General features: G+C 33.8%; 1 protein-coding gene and 1 non-coding gene across 2 annotated transcripts in view; both read right to left on the reverse strand.

Moving 5' to 3' along the window:
- Positions 1–1,671: 1,671 nt before the first annotated feature.
- IPO7 (importin 7) overlaps positions 1,672–24,801 on the reverse strand; it is a 44,075-nt gene continuing 20,945 nt past the window's right edge. The window contains exons 6-25 of the mRNA XM_068989337.1: positions 23,613–23,702; positions 21,296–21,390; positions 21,083–21,167; positions 19,069–19,203; positions 18,308–18,407; positions 17,463–17,539; positions 16,995–17,111; positions 15,027–15,116; positions 14,470–14,635; positions 14,149–14,309; positions 12,475–12,603; positions 11,454–11,520; positions 11,245–11,370; positions 10,692–10,789; positions 8,980–9,075; positions 8,307–8,527; positions 8,010–8,215; positions 6,765–6,971; positions 4,768–4,884; positions 1,672–3,973 (exon numbers count right to left, since the gene is read on the reverse strand). Of these exons, the coding sequence (XP_068845438.1) occupies positions 3,876–3,973; positions 4,768–4,884; positions 6,765–6,971; positions 8,010–8,215; positions 8,307–8,527; positions 8,980–9,075; positions 10,692–10,789; positions 11,245–11,370; positions 11,454–11,520; positions 12,475–12,603; positions 14,149–14,309; positions 14,470–14,635; positions 15,027–15,116; positions 16,995–17,111; positions 17,463–17,539; positions 18,308–18,407; positions 19,069–19,203; positions 21,083–21,167; positions 21,296–21,390; positions 23,613–23,702 (2,481 nt within the window). The 3' untranslated portion in view covers positions 1,672–3,875. The remainder of the gene's footprint in view (positions 3,974–4,767; positions 4,885–6,764; positions 6,972–8,009; positions 8,216–8,306; positions 8,528–8,979; positions 9,076–10,691; positions 10,790–11,244; positions 11,371–11,453; positions 11,521–12,474; positions 12,604–14,148; positions 14,310–14,469; positions 14,636–15,026; positions 15,117–16,994; positions 17,112–17,462; positions 17,540–18,307; positions 18,408–19,068; positions 19,204–21,082; positions 21,168–21,295; positions 21,391–23,612; positions 23,703–24,801) is intronic.
- Positions 14,720–14,902, reverse strand: LOC138093349 (small nucleolar RNA SNORA23). The gene has a single exon (XR_011146076.1). It is a non-coding gene; the product is annotated as a small nucleolar RNA SNORA23 (small nucleolar RNA).

Consider the following 24,801-nt stretch of genomic DNA (forward strand, 5'->3'; position numbering starts at 1 on the left):
CTTGCCTGGGAAATCCTATTGACTGAAGAGCCTGAAGGGTTACAGTCCATGGGGTGGCAAGAGTTGAACACAATTTAGTGACTAAACACCACCATAAATGTAATTTTCTTAATTTCACTCCTGCTGTATAGAAATACAACTGTATATTTGTATATTAATCTTATGCCTTGCAAACTTGAAGTCATTAGCTCTTTGTGTGTGGATTCTTCAGGGTTTTCTGTGACATCAGTCATCTGAGAATACATTTTACTTCTTCCTTTCCCACTGGATGTCTTATTTCTTCCTGCCTAACTGCCCTGGCTAAACCCTTTTTGAAAGATTGAAGGCAAAAGGAGAGGATGAAATAGTTAGATAGCATCACTGACTCAACGGACATGAACTTGAACAAACTCGGGGAGAAAGTGGAGGACAGAGGAGAGGAGCCTAGCGTTCTGCAGATCATGGGGTCAGAGTCGGACACAGTAGCAACTGAACAACAATGAACAAAACCCTATGTGCAATGCTAAATAGAAGTGGCAACAGGAGGCATTTTTGATCTTAGGGGGAAGGGTTTTTACTCTTTCATTATTAAGTCCATTAATTTTAGCCTTTCAGATTGAGGAAATTCCTTTTTTAGTTTATTAAAAAGATGTTAAAAGGAACTTTTAAAAAAGACTCTGGTAGGAAGCACTTAAATATAGGATTCAGATACCAAATATAATTGATAAATTTCTATCTATCACCCGTACTTAAAAAAAGAAAAACTAAAGGGGGAATTACCTTTCAAAAAGTTATTTAAAAGATATTCCTCTCATAGTAACAAAATTCTGGATTTCTAGCTGTATATCTAGTTTGCGTTTGTAAAAACCACATGCACTGAAGTGCTATTATTGCAAGGGTGGCCAACCTCATCAATGGTAAAATCTCAACTTCAGAAGGGATCAACATTCACCAAAACTTAAAATTACATAGAACAGAAGTGACATTTTAATAACCAATGTTTTAATGTAATTTTAGGTCATTTATTTCACAAACACTTATGTAATGCCTACTATGCTTAATTCATTGTGCTAGATCCTCCCAAAGACGTGGTGTATATTAATATAATTCCTAATAACTTTTTCTAAACGCTTGCTTCAGGGACTATATCTGGAACTGAACATAGCCACAGTACTGTGGTATGACCACCCCTGCTCTACACTCTGGTCTCTTCAAGAGGTGAACATAGCAGTCATTATCCTGGTAAGGCATGTAGATTAGTAATCACCATTCTGTTACCTGCAGAGAAATAGATTAACATCTTTTATTTAATACTGATAAACGAATAGCTTTTATAAAAATGGATGGCTTAGGTTTACAAAAAAGTGAAGATTTTATGCTAATGTCAGCCATTAAAAAAGACACACTGAAACCCAAACAAAATCAGAATTAACTTGTATAAATTAAAAAATAAGTTATAGATTAGTGAAACTGTGGGAAATGCTGTATGTTAAAGAAATAAATAAAATCCACATGCAACTAATTACAAGTTTATAAATACTACTCTCAAAGTTATCTAAAAGTCCTATAACCTTATTTAAAAACACTGATACATTATCAAGATTCATAATCTATAAGAAACTAATTTGATGTTATATTTAAGGAAATACTGAAAATAATCGAGGTATATTTGATGCATTAGAAACTACCATTTGAACAATATTTAATATTAAATATAGTTTAATTTTAAGGTCTTTCATTTCAGTCAAAAATTCATAAATGTAGATTAGTTTGGATTATATGACAGAGGAGACAATAAAACTTGATCTCAAAGACATGCCAATACATTTCCTTGAAACAAAATCTCAGCAACCGAGAATTTTCATACTGTGCATGGGAATAACTAAAACCTTTATTAATATGGTTTCCAATAACAATGTGAAAATTGAAATTATCAATTCAAAGAGCAGTGAAATTTGAAATTTAAAAAAGTAGACTAGATATTAGGTAGGGGATAAAAGGTAAAGGAAGACGAAAACGTTTAATACTATTCAGCACTTCCCCTCTGTACATAATGTTGCATATATACAACTACTCCATTTTAATTTTATGACTTTTATGTAATAATGAAATCCCCTGAAGCAACCTAGGGTTTACAGATGGTGTTCAACTTGGGGCGAAAAAGTAGAAACACACTTGATTAACAATTTTCACCCACACATTTCAGACAAACATTTTTTTCTTTTTTTGCCAAGATTTTCATAGTAAATTCATAAATATAGGAAATACTCTCACTCCTTCAGTGTTAAAATAGAAAACCAAACAATGCCAACAGTGGCTTAATTACTGGCATACAAGAAAAACACAACACCAATGGGTTTTCATTATGCATTTTAAATAATATGTGCATGTTTCATTTTTACATTTACAAATTTTCTAGTCTGTTATAGACAACAGCACTCAATAGTTTTGAATCCATTGAGATGTTGCTTTCAATTTGAAATATCGTGTGTATACATGTATATAAAAAAATAACCCAATGTATGACTCATCTGACAGATGTTCAAGATCAATAACAGCTTATTTTTGAACATGCAGTTAGAAGAGAGGGAAGCAAGCCAACCTCTCCACGCTGTCTTGTTCCTGGCTTGTTTTTGCAGTGGTATCAACAGTGGTTTTTGGAGGGAACCCTGTGCCTTCAGCCTATCAGATACCAGCATCAACAAGAGGGACAGAGGAGATGGGAAAGGGAGGTGGGCAGGTGTTAAATGTCAATTTTAAAAGTGTGCATTTCCTATTCTTTCTAGTTATAGGATAAAAATAGATCAATGAGGAAAAAATTTATAATTAGAAAAAAACTGCAATCAAATCAAGACATAAGAGCCGAATTAAGTTCTTTTAATAGATTGCATATATAGATGTTTAGTCATACTCTTTGATCAACTCTTTAAGAGTAGAACTTTATATCCAATTTACATGCTTCAAATATCACCTTTCCTCTTTGTTACAGTAAGGTCTTGTACCCAAATATCCACTTGTACACTGAGAGCTTTAAGAAAAAAACAGGACACAGAGGGAGTTGCCATTTTTAGCAGCAATGAAATATCACTAACCCCTTTTAACATACCGAATTCAAGTCACTATCAGAGGTGAGTGCACCACAAAGTCACCAGGTACAAAATTGCTAATTCATTTTTAAATTAATAACTTGAAATTACCCCTGCCCCCCACCCCATTACATCCCATATTTTTATAAACAGCAAACATTTTGCTATTTTATACATAGGCTAGCAGGCTTGTTTCAATATGAAAGTGCTAATTCATTTACAGATTTTTTTTTAATCAGTTATGTAGTGCTACAATAAATGTCCAATAATCTAGATAGGAACAATCTTTGATGAATGAAAATGATGAAGATTGAATAAGGCTATCGATTACCTTATCTTATTTACATATAAAGAATATACCCAATGGTGAAGGAGAGACAGAAATTGGACAAATACTCATAGGTGTAAAAATTACATCTACCTTTGAGCTTATACTGTAAATGAGACATTTTAAATAGTCCTGTAGCCCATGCCTATTTTTTTCCTCAGAAAAAGAAAAGCTGCCTTCATGACATCCCCTCCTGTTGCAGATTTCCACAGTGTCACTTGAACTTTCAGTCAAATCCTTACTTTCTTCAAAAAATAAAGAAAATACTCCCTACCCCCCAAGTTACCTCCCTCCCCAGCGAAAATCCCTCTAGTTTCATTTTCAGTGCCAAGTTGCATGATCAAGTCCCACCTTCTGGGGTTTCTTTGTCCATCTATTGATCAATTAGTTTAGAGTAGATAACATGAACCAGTTCTGGAACCGCTACTAGGAGGAACACAAGCTCTTCACTACAATCACACTGCAGGAAGGAAAGTGGTAACTCAATTCATCCCTGGTGCCGGGCCTCCAAAATTGAAAGAACTTGGCACGACTGGAGCACTGAATTTGTATCCTCCATGTTTCTCAATCATTTTGGATTCTAGAAAAACAAAAAGGAAACGTTTGGTACTACTTTGGAGAACAGAAGGAACCAACAGACATTAACAACAGCTAAACCACCAATATTAGCCAGGAAGTTCCAAACTATGGTCTCTGTTCTCCTTCCATATGTAAAGAAGAGAAGTGTGTAATACGTAGAGAAGATGAACTCTCTTGTACGCTGTAGATTTCTTAGCCAATTTTCACTTCCCATTGTTTAAAAAGAAAAATCTTTAGATACCGTATTTAGAGTCAAACAGTGAATCAATAGGATCCAATTCCAAAGGTAGTAACAGCTAATGAATTTACTGCAAGCAAATTCAAATATAAATACTTTAGAAAGGAGGTATAAATACTTCCTTTTTTATAAGGAGGACCCTTGCTGAATATAAAACTAGTCTGACTCACAGTTATTAAGACCTACAAAACTGTTAGAATGTGTATTACCTAAAATATCCTATATTGAAAAGCATTTATATATTGTTAACCATGAAATGTTTACTGATGAAAAGAAATAATGTATGTCTTTAATATACTTTTAAGAAACTGCAGTTTTCAGAATTTTCCACTATCAAACTAGCCCCATGAGATTTAGCAACCTTATTATAGTCTTCAACTACACTTAAAATCAAGAAATTGTGGCCAAAACCAAAATTCATCTCATTCCTACAGATTAGAGTGAATTTCTTATCACTTCCAACAACTGTAGCTTTTACATAATTTTAAATCACCAAATTTAAATTTTAAAGGTGTATCAAAGTTATTAATTGCATTAAAGAGGGTCAAGGAACATACCATGGGCTGCTCTTCTTTGATCGGCTAGAGTCGCTATATCTTGTAACTGTTTTCTTTGTTCTTCATTAAGACCATGAGTCAGGGCCTGATACCACACAGGATTACGATTTTGTATAGCTATCAAAAGGAAAACAAGGTAAAAAAGGGTGGTAAGAGTCCTGGTAGTTCTCTACTATTTTGTTCCCTCTACTCTACCTCCAGTACTGAAATTCTGATCTCGTTTATATTTTCCAATAATTACCTACAGTACTTTAAATTGCTTGTGAGAAAAACATACAGGGGAAAAATTTATGGTTTAGCATTATGCCTCAAAAATCTAATCACGCTCAAAATCCTCACCGTTAGTAAACAGAACCTACATCAGTTGTTATCTAACAAGTAACAAAGTAGGGAAACTAGAAATAAAGTTAACTCAAACTCCTTAGAAGATTCAGAGTTAAAGCAACTTAAAAACGGACACATTCCCACATTCTGGATAATTCTCAAATTCCTACATTAAAAAACAAAACCCAGAAACCTTAAAAAAAGAGATGAATGGTACAAAATAAATTCTTTTTCTGCATTTCTTCTTCAAAAATCTTTCTTAAATATATGTAGTCTTTCCATAGAAAGGTACTCTGCAGTACTTAAAATGCTCACATATTTTTATATTATAGTCGGGCTTCCCTGGTGGCTCAGAGGTTAAAACATCTGCCTGGAATGCGGGAGACCTGGGTTCGATCCCTGGGTTGGGAAGATCCCCTGGAGAAGGAAATAGCAACCCACTCCAGTACTCTTGCCTGGAGAATCCCATGGAGGGAGGAGCCTGGTAGGCTACTGTCCACGGGGTCGCAAAGAGTCGGACATGACTGAGCGACTTCACTTCAAGTAGTGGTCAAATACAACCCATAAGAAGGAATAACAAAATTTCCCAGCATACCACAAGACCAGGTGTTAAAAATCTCACTGTTTAATGAAAACACGCACTAGATAAGCTGATATATAATGGTAACAAGTCTAACCCCACGTCTGTGTTTCAATTAGCTACAGAAAGGGGTGTGTGTGTATATGCTGAGTGAGAAAATGTTCTCTATAAAGGCTTTCCACAAAATAAAAAAATTTTACAGAGTAATTCCCAAGAATGAAAACTCATTTCCTCATGATATTCTACTTCTACTTTACTGCCTTTACTGTGCATGAGCCTTCTATTATAAACCATCATTTAGGAATTAACATGTGTTTAAGTATACAAAATACAAAGTCAAGGACAAAAGCCAGTCAGTTCTTGCACTTCAATCAATTTTAACAGCCTGCCACATAGCCCCAAAACAATTACTTGCACTTCCGCAACCCAGCATCAAAATTGCTTTGTCGTGGGTTTGGAAGATTAATGCTTTGCTTATCAGAGAATTTATTCTACATCAAAATTCATAATGTATGGGAATGATAAAATAGGAAAGCAGTTAACTGGAAGGAAAGGAGGTTCAAATTTCTTAAGCTAGGTTAAAGAACACTGATGTATTTTGTTGAAATCCAAGCAAATGATGATCAAAAACAAAAAGTGGCACCCAGCAGTCTGTAGCCACACACTGTGAAGCAGGAGAAAAGAATAAAGATTCCCAAGACTCTACATGTAAAAAAATGGTCAAATTCTCAGATAGGTAAGCACAGGTTTAGCCAGGGGGAAAAATACACACAAATACAAGAAACATAAGGGTAGATAATTCTGGGAAATCTGGGAGGCTACAATGAAGTATATCATTTTCCTGTGATATGCCTATTTCAAAATTATGACCTAAATAAAAGTAAAATAATAGGATGAGGAAAATACTCTGAATCTCTAAGGCAATAGGAGAAGTAACTTTGGTTACTTTGCCTAACAATCCTAAATCATATTCTAGTTTGGGTTTGATATACCCCAATCTCTTCTTTAGGGGGCAGACATAAAGAAGAACAGTTTGATTCAGGAAAATGGTTCATATGGAACTATCTGAATTACACAGAACAAGTAAACTTACTCTGAAATATAGCTTTAAATATCTGATACTCATCAACAGGGTTATCTTCATCATCAATGATTGTAGAATAGCCTTCCAGGGCAGTTTCTTCGGCATCATCTTCTTCCCAGTCTTCCTCATCTCCATCTTCACCCGCTTGCTTAGCCAGAATCTCCAAATATTCTTGCCCATCTTCGTCAATATCATCTTCATCACTGCCCAGTTCCTCTGCCAAGTCATAAAAAAGTGTTCTTGTTAACACTGAAATATTCTGTTACTCACTGTAACTCACTGACAACGATCATTGTTGGAAAATCACAACTGAATAAATTTAAGGGAGAGTTCCAAGAATTGGTGTTTAAATATACATTCAGCAATAAATAGAAAAAAATTCTCACAGCAATCTAAGAAAACTAACCACAATTGTTAATAATCTAGGTTCCAGTATTCTAATATTATATACAGATTCTAAAGTTGGAAAATGGACTGAATGAGAGCCAGCACTTGGCATGCTCTGAACCTTATGGTATTTACCAAACCAAATAAACACCAATAGTAAAGCAACAGTTTGTTATTTCCACAGGAATACCTTTTACGAGATTTTTTTTAAAGGCTGGCTAAGATAATATATGATAAAAGACAAAAATGGCAATTATCATATTTTGGAACCATTACAATAACTTAACATCTATTTTTACTCTTGAGGTCTATAGTGTCTCACAGGTGAAATATATTAGATGCTCACAAACACTAAAAACCCCAAACCAAATCATTTTTGCCTGCTGCTGCTGCTGCTAAGTCGCTTCAGTCGTGTCTGACTCTGTGCGACCCCATAGACAGCAGCCCACCAGGCTTTCCCATCCCTGGGATTCTCCAGGTAAGAACACTGGAGTGGGTTGCCATTTCCTTCTTCAGTGCATAAAAGTGAAAAGTCAAAGTGAAGTCGCTCAGTCGTGTCCGACTCTTCGAGACCCCATGGACTGTAGCCTACCAGGCTCCTCCGTCCGTGGGATTTTCCAGGCAAGAATAGTGGAGTGGGGTGCCATTTCTGCCTAGAACTGCTTTATGTAATGGAGATACAGCTGAAAGTTCTGCCCTCATGCACCTTACACTCTAGTGGGAATCTAGTGAGAGTCTATGAATGAATGAACGTGTAAATATTTGGCTATGATCCCACATTTCATTAGAAGAAGGGCTAAAGGAATAAGTCCAGTGATATTTCTAACTAGGTAGTAAGACTGGCTTCCGACATTGCAAATCCCTTACCCGTTTCATCATCATCTTCAGCTTCATCGTCATCATCACTGTCATTCTCGTGTTCTGCATGGCAGGCATAAGCTCTTTTTAATCCATTAAATAAAAGAATAAAAGCTGGCAAAATCTGTCCAGAAACCTGATTTAAAACTTGTGGTATTTGTTCCATATCAATAAGAGCACATAGGCCCAGAACACACATCTTTCTGTCGTGAAGCCTGAAAAAAATAAAATATTTTCTTTTCTTTAAAAAAATTTTGCAGTTCCTCACAAAGTTATATAAACAAAGACCCAGTACATGTCACTTACCCCAAGAAACAATCAACATCGTTAAGCCACTGTGTAATAAAATGATTTGTAACTGGTTCAACATTATTAGGGAAGCGAAGATTTTCTAAGGTATTGAGAAGTAGGTGTGGATTGTAATACAAAGCTGCAATGGCAACTTGCAGGCACATTGTTCGAAGTTCACTTGTCTTCACCTCTCTTGTCAGCCTCTCTAAAGCTGCTTCCACAAATAAGGGAATACACTATAGAGAAAGACAGAAAAACATTTCAAAACTGTCAGTAATAGGCATTAACTATCCTACCCATATTAATTTTCTGGTTTCCTCAACTAAACCCTTTCCATTAAATGATCCAATAATTTTTATTGCTGAAGCATTTCAGTGGGAAATCCAATTTTAGAGAAAAATCAGTCTTCACTGAGATATGAGAACCCCACCACAACAGCAATCATGGATTCAAAATATTCCTACTGACTAACCTTACTGTGGTAATCATTTTGTTTATTTCCATACATATTAAATATATGATCACTATTAAAGATTGATTAAATTTTAAACAATCTTAACATGTTATCTTGGTGTCATAATAATACAACATACAATATATATATATAACAAATGCCCAAAAACAAAAAGGGGAGGGAAAGATTCCCTCTCTGAATCCTGCAAGCTGAATCATTAATGGCTTCACTGACCTGGTCAATGCCACGCCCTTTGCACTGCAGAATGATAACCTCTAGCAATTTTGCTGCATGACACTCTGCATCTTCTCCTGCAACTCCTGTAAGAACCTGATCAACACAAAATATAAACTGCAAGGAGGCGTCTCAAAACCTTTAAATCAGTCTGTAACTGCTTAAGTATTTAACAGAGTCTAATAAATAAATATGAGTGATTGCACAGACTACAGTCTAAAGAACTATAAGGATTTGGAGTTGTCTGTCTGTAACATTGGTCTAAATAATCAAAGGACCTCCCCTGTTGTGCCATTCTGGACTCTAACAAGTTGAAAACCACTGTGTCTAAAAAAAAAAAAACATACTGGCAATGGATTGTCTGCTGATGGCAGAAGTTGTCCCCAGAGAAGAAATAAAAGCATGTAATTCACATGCTCATTAGCACTAGAGGAATCAAAGGGCTAAGGATAAGTGTTTTAAAATAGAAGTGTAGATGGCATAGCTATCTCTGTTCCTAGAACATCAACAATTAGCAATAAATAATAACATAACTAGATGATTATTCTGCGACTAAGTGTTCAGAAAGAATGAGGATGACAAACACATCTAAAAACTTCATGGAGGAAAATCATTTTCTAATGTCTGATTTTAAACAAAAGACTGAGAGCTCTCAACAAATAATGTAAGGAACTCATGTTAGCAATTACATTGACTCTGATATCAAAGGGCCCTAATCAATCATTTTATCTCCTACTTAAGAGGAAAGAAAAAAAAGCAACATTCACCATGTATATGTATCTTATGATTTTCCAAAAATGGCCTAGTACTTTTGACTCTTTAAAAATGAACCTTCAGATTTTACAATCTTGCTATTTACTAATACTGTACAGCTACTATAAACCCACAGCCTCCAAGGAGTTCCTTTCTGTTTTCCTTATTGAAGTAGTTGATTTACAATGTTGTATTCGTTTCTGGTGTAGAGCAAAGTTGATTCACTTATACATACATATGGTTTAGTCGCTAAGTTGTGTCCAACTCTTTGCGACCCCATGAACTGTAGCCTGTCAGGCTCCTCTGTCCATGAGATTTTCCAGGCAAGAATACTGGAGTAGGTTGCCATTTCCTTCTCCAGGAGATCTTCCCCACTCAGGGATCGAACCTGGGTTTCCTGCACTGTAGGCAGATTCTTTACCAACTGAGCCACCAGGGAAGTCACACATAAATATACACGTTCTTTTTCATATTATTTTCCATTATGGTTTATTATTTATTTGAACATCAGTAGGAGCTTGTTCTTATTAATTTTCTATATAGTAGTTTGTACCTGTTAATCCCAATCTCATAATTTATACCCTCCCTCCCCTTTTGGTAACCATTAGTTTGTTTTCTATATCTTTGAGTCTGAGAATGTTCTTTATAAAACATCGTTAATCATTTCTGGTCTTTTCTTCTTTTGATTCAAAACTTAGCAGGGAATAAGCTAAGATAACGTCCAGACACTAAAATCAAGAAATGTAGCTCTAATTAAATACCAGAAGGTAGACATAAATACTTGCCAAGTCATCAATTAGAGATCTAGGAATCAAAGCCATTTTGTTGATAACTTTTAAATAATCCTTAATTCAAACTCATATGATATTATGTTTACCATGATGTAGTATCATGTCTCTTTACAATTTTGTACTTTTTATAGCACAAGGCTCACATGTTCTTGTATTAGGGTGACCTACCTTTTTGCACATACTGTATATCATTTCAAGGTACTTGGTATCAGATAGAAGTGTGTCTGTATCAACTGTTACGTAATTATGAAGCAGAGGCATCATATCTGTATTAATAAAAAGTATAAGTTAAATATCTTTACTAACATAAATGCTGTGTTTCTGAAAAATCTAAGAAAAAGAAGCAAGTCTGAATGTTTTGTCCCTAACATTCACTTTTAATTATTTATTTGTAATTAAATGTAAAAATGAGCCTATTATTAAAGTATATTCCTTCATATTTAGTAAACATAAAGATTATGTTAAAGATTATACAAAGAAGACTGACAGGAAACAGAAACTTAAGAATATGTGTTTTAGGGAAAAAAATCTCAAGTGATAACTAAATCAAAATGTATAATGGAAATCAATGTTAGGGTCATCTTGGAGCATTAATTACTACTGATAACTTATGCAAATAAGGAAGCACTTAAGAATATGCAAAACTTTATGTTCAAGTGATATACTAAAACTGAATACAAACAAGGGGAACCCTAAGTATTTCTATGATGATTTGACCTACCTGTAAAGTAATCAAAACCATCTTGCTGAAAAACCTCAAATACCAGAGGTAGTAACTGCCACATCTGTGGAGACACTTGTTGACATGTCAAACTGTGTGCTAAAGAGAAGATCTCCTCATAGAATTCTAAAAGAGAATACCAAGTCATTAGGACAATGCTTGCTCATATGAAATAGTAGGATATTCTTAGAACAATCAGAGGTACCCACCTAAGACATGCTGCTGTAAAACAGTTCCAATGACCTGCAAGCAGATTCCTTCAAGCTGCTGGGTTATCTAAACGAAAAGAAAAAAATCATATGGAATTGCAGCACACTGAGTGAATTATTAAATAATATATAATAATTCAATGCATTTAAATGTAAAGTCAATATTGTCAACAAATTATTTTAAGCCTTTGTTTCAAAATGGAATGTTTCCAGATTGTGAATCAATCTGGCAATGAAATTTAATACAATACTATTACAATCAGACAAACAAGAAAAAACAAGTACAGTTTACTATAAAGAAAAAAATTTTTCCTATTCCTAGAAAAAGGGAGCCACATCCACGTCATTCTGCAGAGACTAAAATCTTGTGTGTAATTCAGCCAGATGTAAGTGAAGTTAACAGAGATACAAATCAATAGCTTACTGAAAAATTATTTAAAAGAAGGCGTTAATCATACCACTCCCAGTAATTTTTAAGTCAGCTCCATTTATCTAACAGTGAGCAGGGCACCCAAGTTATACAAGATAGATAGAACATACAAATTCCCCTTTAATTATCAGTATGATCCTCAACTGGATCCCAAATTCCTAAAAGTCATCATAATGTTAAAAAGTGCAGGAAGCAGGACATCCATTTGGAATACATACAGTGTACACCTAAAAATGCTTAAGGTGGTATATGTTATATGGATTATACCCTAACTAAAAAACTTTTTTATTAAAAAGGAAAACCAGCAAGAGTACGTTTTCCTAGGAATCACTATATACTTTTAGATCTGAGAAAGGTAATCCCAAACTCAGAGCTTTGAGGCAAAGATACAAATACTTCCCTCCTATTCCTTCTAAAATATTTGTAAGGTACTATGAAAAGGGTACTACTAGTTATAAGATAGCAAAAATCAAGATATGTGAGAAGATGACCAAAGACTATATGTCAGAGGTCCCCCAAAAGCACAGAACAGCTGATGAAGAATGGCTTGAAATTCCCTACAACTTTTATAGCACTGGATTATTTTCTTACTTCTTTATGATCTTCAACTACACTAAGAAGCGTGTCGATGGTATTCAGGATTCCCATAGCAGTAACTGCTTTATCATCACTTCCTTCTTCATCTGGCCCAGTCTGGATTACTTGATTAAAAGTCATTGCCTACAATGAAGAGAATATAATTAAGCTTTGCCCTTAAAGCAGTATACACATATTTTTGTCTAAAACATAGTTTTTAAAATGTTCTCACTGAGACAGCACAACTGATTGGCATTTCCAAATCAATTAATATTATACAGTCAATGGTACTGCTCTACTACTTACTGGGTCACTTCAAACAGACTACTCAACCTCTTTTTCCTGACATCTTCATAGAGATACTGTGAAGATTAAATGAGGCAAGGCATAGAAAATGCTTAATATTATGAACGTTTAGTATTACTGGCTGACATTTGGGGCTTCCACGTGGCGCTACTAGTAAAGAACCCGCCTGCAAATGTAGGAGAACTAAGAGATGAGGGTTTGATTCCTGGTTGGCAAGATCCCCTGGAGAAGGAAATGGCAATCCACTCCAGTATTTTTGCCTGGAGAATTCCATGGACAGAGGAGCCTGCTGGGCTACAGTCTATGGAGTCACAAAGAGTCAGACACAACTAAAGTGACTTAGCACAGCTCAACATTTGACAATGTTCAAATACTAATCATCAAATATTAGTCACCAAAGTTTTTGTTGCCACAGAATTCAATCATTTTGAAGATATTCTGAGCAAAGTTATTAATTATGAGGTGTCACAGCTAATCATCAGCTTATTATAAATGCAATATATTATTTTAATGAACACTACTGCATTTATTTGGGCTTCCCAGGAGGTTCAGTGGTAAAGAATCTACCTTCCAATCAATGCAAGAGATGTGGGTTCGATCCCTGGGCCGGGAAGAACCCCTGGAGAAAGAAATGGCAACCCACTCCAGTATTCTTGCCTAGGAAATCCCATGGACAGAGGAGCCTGGTGGGCTACAATACATGGGTCACAAAAGAGTCAGACACAGCTTGGTGACTGAACAACAACTATATTTACTCAAATGTCTTTACCCAATTCAAAATCAGCTGTTAAGAACATTTGCAGCAAATAATAAGACTCAGATTCTTCAAATCTCAATATTTAGCAAGACTATAAACTATACCAAATATATCACTGTATAGGGAATATGAATGGATAGCTGCTGGGTACATGTCCATATTTTCTATTACTGTTAAATAATTAACATTGTTAATTCTCAGAAGTTCAGGGCTATGTACTGTACACAAAGTTCAAATATAAAAAAACTATTTTAACACATTTCACTTTAAAAATCTACTTATAACTAGTATTCCTATTCTAAGTTGGTATAAAGCATTCTAGGAAATCACACAAACAAGTTAGTCACAATGCAATGTAAGTACATGTCGACAACTATGCGCTGCAGCGGCACACAGCACAGGTGTGGACCCTAGCCCCACCCCTTCTAACTTGGGCAAGTTAATTAACCTTTTCATAACTCACATTTTCTTTCTGTATAGGAATATTCCTCACATAGGACTGTATGAGAATCAAATGAGTTAAAATATGTATCAAGGACTTAGAATGGTGCCTGATATACAGTAAGCTCTGTGAAAACACCTGCTGTAATCTAAGCAATGCAAACATTACTGATCAAATAACATACCAAATGCTGTGTCATTTCTACTGCAATAGGAGTAACTTCTTCACTATACTCGCAGATCATTTTCTGAATTACATTGGTAAGATCATCATTTTCTGTTTCTCTTATAATGTGAAGAAGAGCCTGCATGACTGGTCTGATGAATGGTGTGATATATTCTTTAGCTGTAAGAGAAAGAGAAAAAAACTTCTGGTGCTAACAGCTAAAACTCCTTAAAACCCGAATCAATGCATACCAAAGAGTAAACAAGAAATACCTTCAAATAAAAAGGAAGACAATATGTCAAGTTTCTAGGACTATGTCTTATATATACAAATCTTTTACCTTTCTCTTGATTGCTGATCAGCACTTGAAGAGCAATGGCAGCTTCCACTTTAACAGGCATTTCCCTATCATCTATCAGACATCTTCGGGTCAGTTCTAGGGCTGTTTGCAAGTTCTGGTCACTTTTGAACTTCACTTCACAAAAGTAGTGAAGGACCCAGCAAGCCTTTAAAAAAAAAAAAATGCAGTGAGTTACTATAGGTGTCTTACATTAAATTCTACCATGTGACAATATTTCTAGTGCCCAAGTTCTTGTGTGGGAATTTGGAGGCTGGCCAGTGGTAGATGAAGTCAAGAGACCACACTAGACCAGTACTATGATCCCAACTTATTCTCTGGCTGCACGACATTTGTGTGGATAGCAAGATCTGAATGCAAAACACAGACAGATGCTGCTATCAGACACAGATGGAAACTATGCACACATTATGAGCAGCCATTTCAACAGACAGGGTTTTAAAGTGAACATCTAAAAGCTTCCATATTAAAGTCCACAGAAGCGGTTATTCATTTTAAGACATAAATGTACACAACAACACAGCTTTAAACATGCATACCCTGGCTCTCATGTAGCCTAGTTCGCTGCTGAAGAGAGGGAATACATGGTTCTGCAACATGTATTCCATCTGATCTTTGTAGATCTTTTTCTGTAAAAATAAACAAATATAATCATCTCAAATGTCAAACAGATACACAAATCCTTAAAATGACTAATGATGTAAAAACATATTTATTCTGGAATTTTGAACCCCAAGATCCATATCCAATTTTCTAATTCTCAAACATTAACATCAAAATCACTATACATTTTTTAATCCTTTTACATCATTTGTTAACAAAGCAATTATGTCGAACATTAACACCAGTGATGTTTAAGTAATAGAAGAATGGTTAATTTTATTTATCTTATAAAACATTTTTCTCTTATAAAATTATTATAATGAAAGAACCTCTCTGGAAAAGTTCTACATGAACAATACAGCATAGATTGAGAAATATTCTGTTCTCAAGGTAATAATGGGAAGGGATATATTCAGGTTTACAAATTTCCAGCAAAACCAATTTTCTGAGAAGAAAAAACACTACAATTTAATACAATATGAAAAGAAAACAATTCATGCAAAAAGAATTACCTTCAGCAAAAGCAATAACAAAGAAATATAGAAGACACTTTCAAAATCGTAAGAAACTGTACCTTAAAGGACACCATCAAGAATGTGAAAAGATAAAAGATAATCCATAGAATGGCAGAAAATACTTGCAAATCACATACAGCTGATTTTTGAATAATGAGGCGGTTGGCACACCAACCCTCTGTGCAGTTGAAAATCTGCCACTTAATTTGCAATTAGCCCTGCGTATCTGTGATTCTGCATCTGTGGATTCAAACAACTCCATTTGTGGATTCAACCAACTGTAGTATTTACTACTTAAAAAAATCCACATGTTAAGTGGACCTGAAAGAAGTTCAAACCCGTGTTGTTCAGAGGTCAACTGTATTTGAAAGCTTTCTAAAAGCATAGCATTTAGAATATACAGGGAATTCCCTGGTGGTTCAGAGGTTAGGACTCTACACTTTTACCGCCAAGGGTCCAGGTTTGATCCCTAGATGGGAACTAAGATCCCACAAACCACCCAGTGTGGCCAAAAAAATTAGATTAAAAAAAAAAAATATATATATATATCAGAACTCTAACAAATCACAGTAAAAAAAAAATACCTCCATTTAAAATGGACAAAAGATTTGAACAGAAATTTCTCTGAGGAAGACTGGACAATAAGCATAAAAAAAGATTCTCAGTATCATTAGTCGTGAGGGAAATGTAAATTAAAACCACAGTAAAATTACCATTTGATACCAACTGGGATGGCTATAACTTTAAAAGACAGACAATAGCCAAGTGTTGATAAAGACAAAGACAATGGAACCATCACACACTGCTAATTAATACATAAAAAATGGTATAGCCACTTTGGAAAACAGTCCAACAGTCTCTCAACATTTGATCAGCAATTCAAGTCACAGGTATGTATTCCATTTATATGAAATGTCCAGAATAGAAAAATCCATTATCAGAGACATAAAGGAGATTACAACTAGGGCTAGGAGATTTGGGAGAAAATGGGGAGTGACTTCTAAAAGTTTCTTTGGGGAATGATGAAAACTCTTTGAAATCAGAGCTGACGGTGGCACAACTCTTTATAAGAAAAACAACCGAACTGTATACTTTAAATGGACAAACCATATGGTATATGAAAATTGCTCAGTCGTGTCCGACTCTTTGCAACCCCATGGTCTGTCCATGGAATTCTCCAGGCAAGAATATTGGATTGGGTTGCCATTCCCTTCTCCAGGGTATCTTCCCGACCCAGGGATCAAACCCGGGTCTCCTGCACTGCAGGCAGATTCTTTACCATCTGAGCTACAGGGTATTCCCTGGTATATGAACTGTACCTCAATTTAGCCACTATTAAAACAAACTAATTGCATGCATGTGTGCGTGCACACACACACACACTAATACCTTCAGAAGTATTTCGGCTAAAGAACCAATCATATGCAAGGCTCCATCTTTTTTTCGAGGATCAGCATTTGGTTCTGTGAGAATCTGGTAGCAAAATCCCATAGTCTTTTGTAGTACCTAGATTAACAGAGAAAAGTACTGCTTTACTGGATATCCAAAAATCCTTCTAAATCACCGATGACAAGAGGATCTTAAGTAACCATTAAGAACTAAAAGTTTGAGATTAGAAGATGCAAACTATTATATACAGAATAGATAAACAACAAGGTCCTGCTGTATAGCAGGGTGAAATATATTCAATATCCTGTGATAAACTATATATGTAACTGAATCACTATGCTGAATAGCAGAAATTACTACTGTAAATGAAGTATACTTCAATAAAATAAACAAAAAAACACCCTAAGTGTATATATGAACATATTTTAAATATTAAAGCAAAAGTTATCCACATACTAAATAACCCACCTCTTTCCTCTTACTACAGGCTGTAAACAAGAGCGTCTGGGCAGCAGTGGTTGGAGAGATGAAATCCTCAAATACATCTGGAGAAAAAATTTAAAATTAACACAGAATACAGAAAAATAGTAATTTCAAATTTTTCAAACATTTTCATATAATTTACAAATGATGCTCAGTGATAACAAAAAAGGACCTTAAATTTTTGCTAAATCTTCACAGAAGGCAAGCATTGAAAACAAATTCAGATCTCCATAGAATTTTGCAAAAGCCTAATGCCTTGTCTTTCCTGTACAAATTAAATCTTAATCCATTAACTTCTCCCAATGATTATTTTCTATCATACGAAACCCCACTACTGTGAGAATTTTCACAATGGGGTCACAAAAATACAAACTACCGAAAGTATATAAGATGTTGGTAGGAAGAAAAACTAATACTCAACATTAGCCAAATTATAATTCTTTAGTTTCATGCAGAGACTCCAGCTTCCTGTATGCGTCTTCTCAATTTCCATACACATGATGACTGACATGGTATCCAAAAGCACAGTTCAGATACTTAGTGTTAAGGTGTACCCTTGAATTTCTAACAATTTTGGCAGGTAGCAGAGGTATATCCAACAGTCATAACCTGCTAACACTACTGTATTTACATCCGCTAAAAATGAGGATTATCATTATCAAATGACCAAACTAATGAAAAACTTCCCAAAAGACTTAATAATGGATAAATTATATTAAAATAAGGGAAAATTTTTCAGTCCCAAAGGTGAGGCCTTAATATTCAAGGTTTATCATACAGAACCTTAACTACCGACATATTTTGTTTCTAAAAAAGTAAAATGTCCTCACCAAACTTCATGCGTATATATTCATAAGGGTCTTCTTGCCAAAGTTCCTCATCAGCATCTGTATAGCACATCAATGGAAAAATAACATCTTGGATAATGCCCTGCAATTTAAAAGTTAAGAACGTAACCTTAATTCAGTTTTCAAATTTCTAATAATTGCTAAAATAAAAATAACTCTACAGCACGTGTTTTAATGCTTAATATCAAACTTCAGTAAAATATAAATAAATGCATTAAAATGCATTCTCAGATCAACCATCAACGTACATATTCTTACTCTCTGTGCAACAAGGGTAAGGCACATGTCATAAAATAAGACATGTATACATAGATAGCAAGTAAGTATTCTTAGAAAACACAAAGTAAAATTTTAGTCCATCAAACCCTACAGTTAAAAACAAAGCAAATACACTACTGGAAATAATACATAAGCCAATTAGCTTCAAAAGTAATTTGGTGAAATAAGTCTTTTGTCTATTCCAGAGTACATGTTACCTAGTCATGTTAAACTAATCATGATCTAACAGTAAGAACTTAAAGGCAAATTTTTAGTTAATAGTTTCAGATTAAACAAATAATCTGAATATTCACAAAATACCTTTTATAAAGTTTTTCACGGTGTTACTTTATTTTTCTAATATAAAACTATCAGAACTAGACCAAGTAACACACATTAAAAAATGGGTTTTTTCAACCTTTTTGGTAATTAATGTTATTTCCATTATATTTTCTAGAAAAATAGTTCAGATAGAAAATTGTTACTTGTATATGAGGCTTCAGATTCTTCCAGGTGAGAGCATGGGAAACTCCTTGATTAATATAATTTAACGTCTGTTGTAAAACTCGGGGAGCCATATATTGCTTCTCCTTGTACTGATATAACACCTTCAATAAAACCTTTGAAAAAAAATTTGATCAAAACCCAAAGCTTAAATAGAGTTTAACCATTTACAACTAGCAAAAACATCTGACACTACCCAGATCACCAGCATAAAATAACCACCAGATTCTATTAAAAAGGAAGTAATTTTTAAAATTATGTATTGCAGAACTTTATTTATTCCCAAAGTAAAATAAACAGATTGAGGTAACATTGTACGTCAAAGGATGAGTTTCTGATTAACTACAAGAAGAAAAAATCATGCTATGTATGAACACACCACTGAGACAGCACTATATTGTTAAAATCAACATTTAGGAAAATCTTACCCAAACCATTTACGCAATTAGTGACTGCTAAGAGTTCTAATTCATCTCTGATATTTGAGAATAGCAGGTGTTAAAATATGTTCCACAGACCTCAGAGGGTCTGACAGGTCAAAACTATTTTCATAATAATGCTCAGACATTATTTGTCATTTTAACGTGTTGACACTTGCATCAATGATACAAAAGTGGTGGTGGTAAAACTTCAGGTGCCCAACATGAGTCAGCAGAGTGGCACTAAAGTGTACGAGCAGTCACCATGTTCTTTATAGCCACATAATCACAGAACAAACTTTCCTTAGGAATGTCCTTCATGAACCAGTAATGCATACACGCAGCACTTCTGCTACATACCAAAGTACAATGCTTGGAGGAAAAGCGGAAACCGCTTTTTTGGGGGGCCTCATTTATTTCACAAGGCCTCAAAAAAACTGAGCCAACACTTGCCTCTCCCTCCCCAGGCAAACCTTCAGTAAAAGGCGAAAGATTCATTTCGAAGAGAAACAAGAGTCAGAATTGAAAAAGTTTTTTGCAACAAATACCATAAGCTTGAAAGAAAAACTGATTGATAAAATTATGGTTATTTAGACTTGTGTATATGGCAGATTTTTTTTTCCCTCAAAAATGAACAAAATGAGCCTCTAACTGAAGTGAGAATATGTTACTGGCATTAAAATCTGAGACTTCAAGCAAAACTAGAATTCTCAAAATCTTACACCCACCACTTAGTTCCACTTGACAGCTTTTAAATATTTAAAGATACTTCTGATAAGATCAATGGTGATATGAATGAATGAAAAATTTTAAAGTTATATAATGAAATCAATTAACATTCAAAAAATTGCCACTGACCCACTAAGTCAATATTTTCCAAAGACCAAGGCAGGATTACAAAATCAGACATGAATAAAAGACCCATTCAAAGTACAATACCAGACCAATGAATGTTAATATAATAGAATATGAGATGTTTATTGCGAGAGTTTCAAACTCTACATTGCAATTAACCTTTAAGAAAATACCACTGTCAAATGTTGGCATGATATAAAAAATTTCCACAATTATGTGAAAAGTATATTAAATCAGTCTTTCCTTTTCCAACTTATCTTTGAGACCAAATTATCTTTATTTACTTCCATTAGAACAAATTAAAACAATGAATAGAGAGGTAGATGTGGTATATGGCTACCTTTTAATAAGGCAGACATTAAAGATATTAGTAAAAATATGCAATGATGCCATTTCCTCCTGCTAAAAATTTTTCATTTCGGAAAAGAGTTATTTTCAACAATAACAAAAAAAAAACATCTATTCTATCAATATGTGGCAGGTTTGCTATTACTTTTAAATAAATTAATACTGTTAAATTTTGTCTCAGTTTTTAAAATGGTAAATATCATTACATATAATATAATCCATAATCCAGACTGTATCTGAGACCAAAACATTTGCTACAGTGTTCAAGATGTTAAACATTGCTACATGCAATCTTTGGATGACAAAAACTAGAAATGAGCAAGATAAATTAACAGCACCATGTTTTTACGTGGAAAAATTATCTTAAACTTACTTGTTGGACACCAACAGCAAATGCCTTCAGAAATACTTCAGCAAATTCATTATACTCTTTGGAAACATTGCCAGGACTTCCATATCTAAAAGAACATTAAAATGCCCATCATGTCTTTATAATGTTTTATATCAGCACTTGTTAAAATAGCACCAAATCGTGAAGACGGAAAAAAAAAAAAACTTAAGTTATCACATAATGAGAAGTGTTTACCTTTCAAAAAGCCTTGCTAAGATGTGTAAAGCCCACTTCTTACATTTCCACCATGGTAACTCAGGTCTATCATCTTCTTCAACTTGAAGAGTTTCCTTTAAAGAGACATTTATTTAATGATAGACAATATAATCTAAAAGGAATATAGTGAGTTCAGAACAGATTCACAAAAACATGAATGCTCCTCCAACATTGGCCTTTCATTATAAAAGGATATACTTGGAAAAGTACTAACCTTTGTTTATAAGAGGCGTTTTGCTTCACTACTTAGTTACAAAGGTGCTTTTTCAAAGTCTTATAAAAGTTTAAACTCAAAAACATTTTAGTCATGACCCAAATAATACAAATAAAGGCCTGGGCAAGCAGCTTAATTAAAACCAGTATAGTTAAAGGGCACAAATCAAAAGGGCACAAAAAACTCCATTTTAAAAATCTACTTTCAGAAATATTAGTTGAAATACATAAATATAAACAGATGAAAATATTCATTTACAAAACTATTTGTAACAGAGAAAAATGCCAAGAACTAAACATTCATTAATAAGGGGATGTTTAATTATGGAACATCCATAACAGACTACTACACAACCATTAAAAGAATGAACTGGCTCATTATATTACTGACCTAAGACAGTCGTGACATATTTTTAAAGACAAAGAAATGAGACTGTCAAACAACCAAAACTTTCATACACTGCCAGTGACAGCAATGATACAACTACTTTGGAAGTTATTTATAAAATTAAACATATACATTCATAGCAGCCTTATTTGTAACACTAAAATCTTGAAACCACCCAGACACACATTAACTTGTAAATAAATAAATTATAGTACATCCTTACAATGGAATACCACTTGTCAATAAAAAGGAACCAACTACCATAACACAACATGAATACATCATAAGTATATTAAGTAAAAGTAGATACAAAAAAATCACCTTTTTATTAGATTCTATGCAGGCAAAATTAATATATGGTGCTAGAAATTAGAATGGTGATTGATGGTAGAATGCCTAGATCTAGCCATGAGCAAGTATTCTAGGTGATGGTTACTTGAGTGAATATGACTGTTACAACTCAAACTGTTTACTTATATGTGCATGTTTATTATTACAAATGATACCCAAACAGATGCAGAATATAGTTACGAAACCTCTTAACTTAGTTATATTTTATACCTTTTAAATGTATACAGAAAATAGCACATAAATCACTTTTCTATGGAGTGGAAGGAAGGTCCTATTTACTTCCTCAGCATATTTTAAAAATAAAAATGTGAGCAATAAATTACAAAACAGGAGATCAGTCTCACTTATTCCACTAAAAAAAATTATGTTGGTAAATTACATAACCCTTCTATGCCTCTGTTTAAAATAAATTCAGGATTTCTTTTTTTTAACATTAGATAAGCGAGGTATGCAAAAGTACTTAAAACACACTAGGGATTCAGGAATTGAAAATTCACTACCTCTCTAGAAAACTAGATTATAGAGAAAAATTGTGGTTATTTAAAAAATTGTTATTAAATGTGAAAAAAATAACATTTTTTATTTATGGACAATTCTGTTTATGGGACTGAAAAAGCAATGAATTCTACACTAAAATAGTGAATTTTATGGTATTTGAGTTAGATCTCTATGAGGTTGTTATTTTAAAACCAAGTAATATAACTAACAACAAAGTCTGACCAACTTGGAAATCAAGTTCTTCTTCAGTTCATCCAAGTCTGACAAATCACTAGGCTAAAATCCAGCTATGGGCTCTTTGTCTCTTTTTGAGATATAATTGATATCTAACATTGTGTTAGTTTAAGGCATAAACAGAATAATTTGATATACGTATAAACTGCAAAATGTTTACTACAGTAAGTTTTGGAAGATGGTGTAAAGGTACAAATTTCCAGTTATATGATAAATAAATTCTGGGGACATGGTATCTGTAGATTTTATAAATAATAACAAAAAAATATTGTTTATCTTAAGGTTGCTAGGACAGTAGATTTAAAAGTTCTCACTATAAGAAAAAAAATTCCTAACTATATCAGGTGATCCATTTTATGAACTCAAAAACTGAAGAAACAGAATTAGAATGGAAAAAACAAGCTACATATAAGCACTTTAAATAATACACAAAATAACCTTTATAATTTTTCCCTTAATATACTCAACATATATAAACAAATAAAACATGTATTTAGAAAAATTTGCATCACAAAATACATACATTCACAAAGAATGTTTTAGAAAATATCAATTAAAATTTTCAAAAGGTAACTAAATATTTAAGTTCAGTGATATAGGAAATACACTTACATTAGGTACATCCCTGTTCACAACAGTCTTTAAAATTTCTATCCAGTCTGTCAGATTCTGTTGGTTTATCAGCTCCAGTGGTAATGTATACTAAATTAAAATCAAGAATCAATATTTTAAAATCTTTACAAAAGAAAATCCAACTTCCTTTTACTCTTTATAAAACCTAAAAAACATACTTCATGCAATCCACATTTCCTCTTTTAGCAGATAGGCAAATTTCTCATCTGGCTGATTTGGTTAGTTTATGTACAATGGTCAACTGTGGCAAAGATAGTGAGCATTCTTGTCGTATTCCCAAATTCCTGGGAATACATCTAATTTTCACCATAAGGTATGATATCTTTTATTGAGTTAAGGAAATTTCTATTCCAGAATACTTAAGTTACTTTTTTTAAAAAACAGAAATGATTATTTTATCAAATACTTTATCTACCATCCTTAAAGACTGTTTACAGGTCTCTCTTTTTACGTAATATAAAACTTAATCACAAAAACTGGTTTTTCACTCTTGACATTCTCATGTTTCTGGGGTAAATCATATCACTTAATAGGAGCATAAAATCAATATCCTATTTAGCATTTCACGACCTCTATTTTCACAAACGAGCCAGTACTATATTTTGATTTCAGGGTATGCTAGTCTCAAAAAATCAGTTGGGTCCTATGCCCTAGAATAACTCATGAAAAGAACTTTCATTTCTTTAAAAATTGTATAAGGAGTCATTAGAACGATATTAGATTATCTTTAAAGATCTAGCAATAAATAACATGAAAAATCCAACCAAACAATGGCAGTGAGTCAGTTATAATAACCTTAGTGGAAATAAAGTCCATTTAAATGAGATTTATAAAAAATATGTAATGGTATGAATTGAACCAAAGATCCTGGCAGATGAGACAATCTCTCTTTGGCCATGTAGCACAAGAAGAGCCAGAATTCTAATCCTCATTGAAACCTCTGTTTCATAAGTAATTACACTCCACTTAGACTATAGATACCACCATTTCCTTAGTTGGGTCTTTTATCCCAGGAAGATTTAGAATATACAAAGTCAAATCCACAGTATTAATCATTTTGTGTCAAGCTTAGGAATAGGTTTTGTAATTAGTGGGACAATCTACACATATATGGCATGACAAAGCACGTGTTAGATGCAAACTCTAAGAACTGATTTTCAGTTTTGTG

The sequence above is a fragment of the Capricornis sumatraensis genome, chromosome 16 (assembly GCF_032405125.1).
Source record: "Capricornis sumatraensis isolate serow.1 chromosome 16, serow.2, whole genome shotgun sequence".
NCBI lineage: Eukaryota > Metazoa > Chordata > Mammalia > Artiodactyla > Bovidae > Capricornis > Capricornis sumatraensis.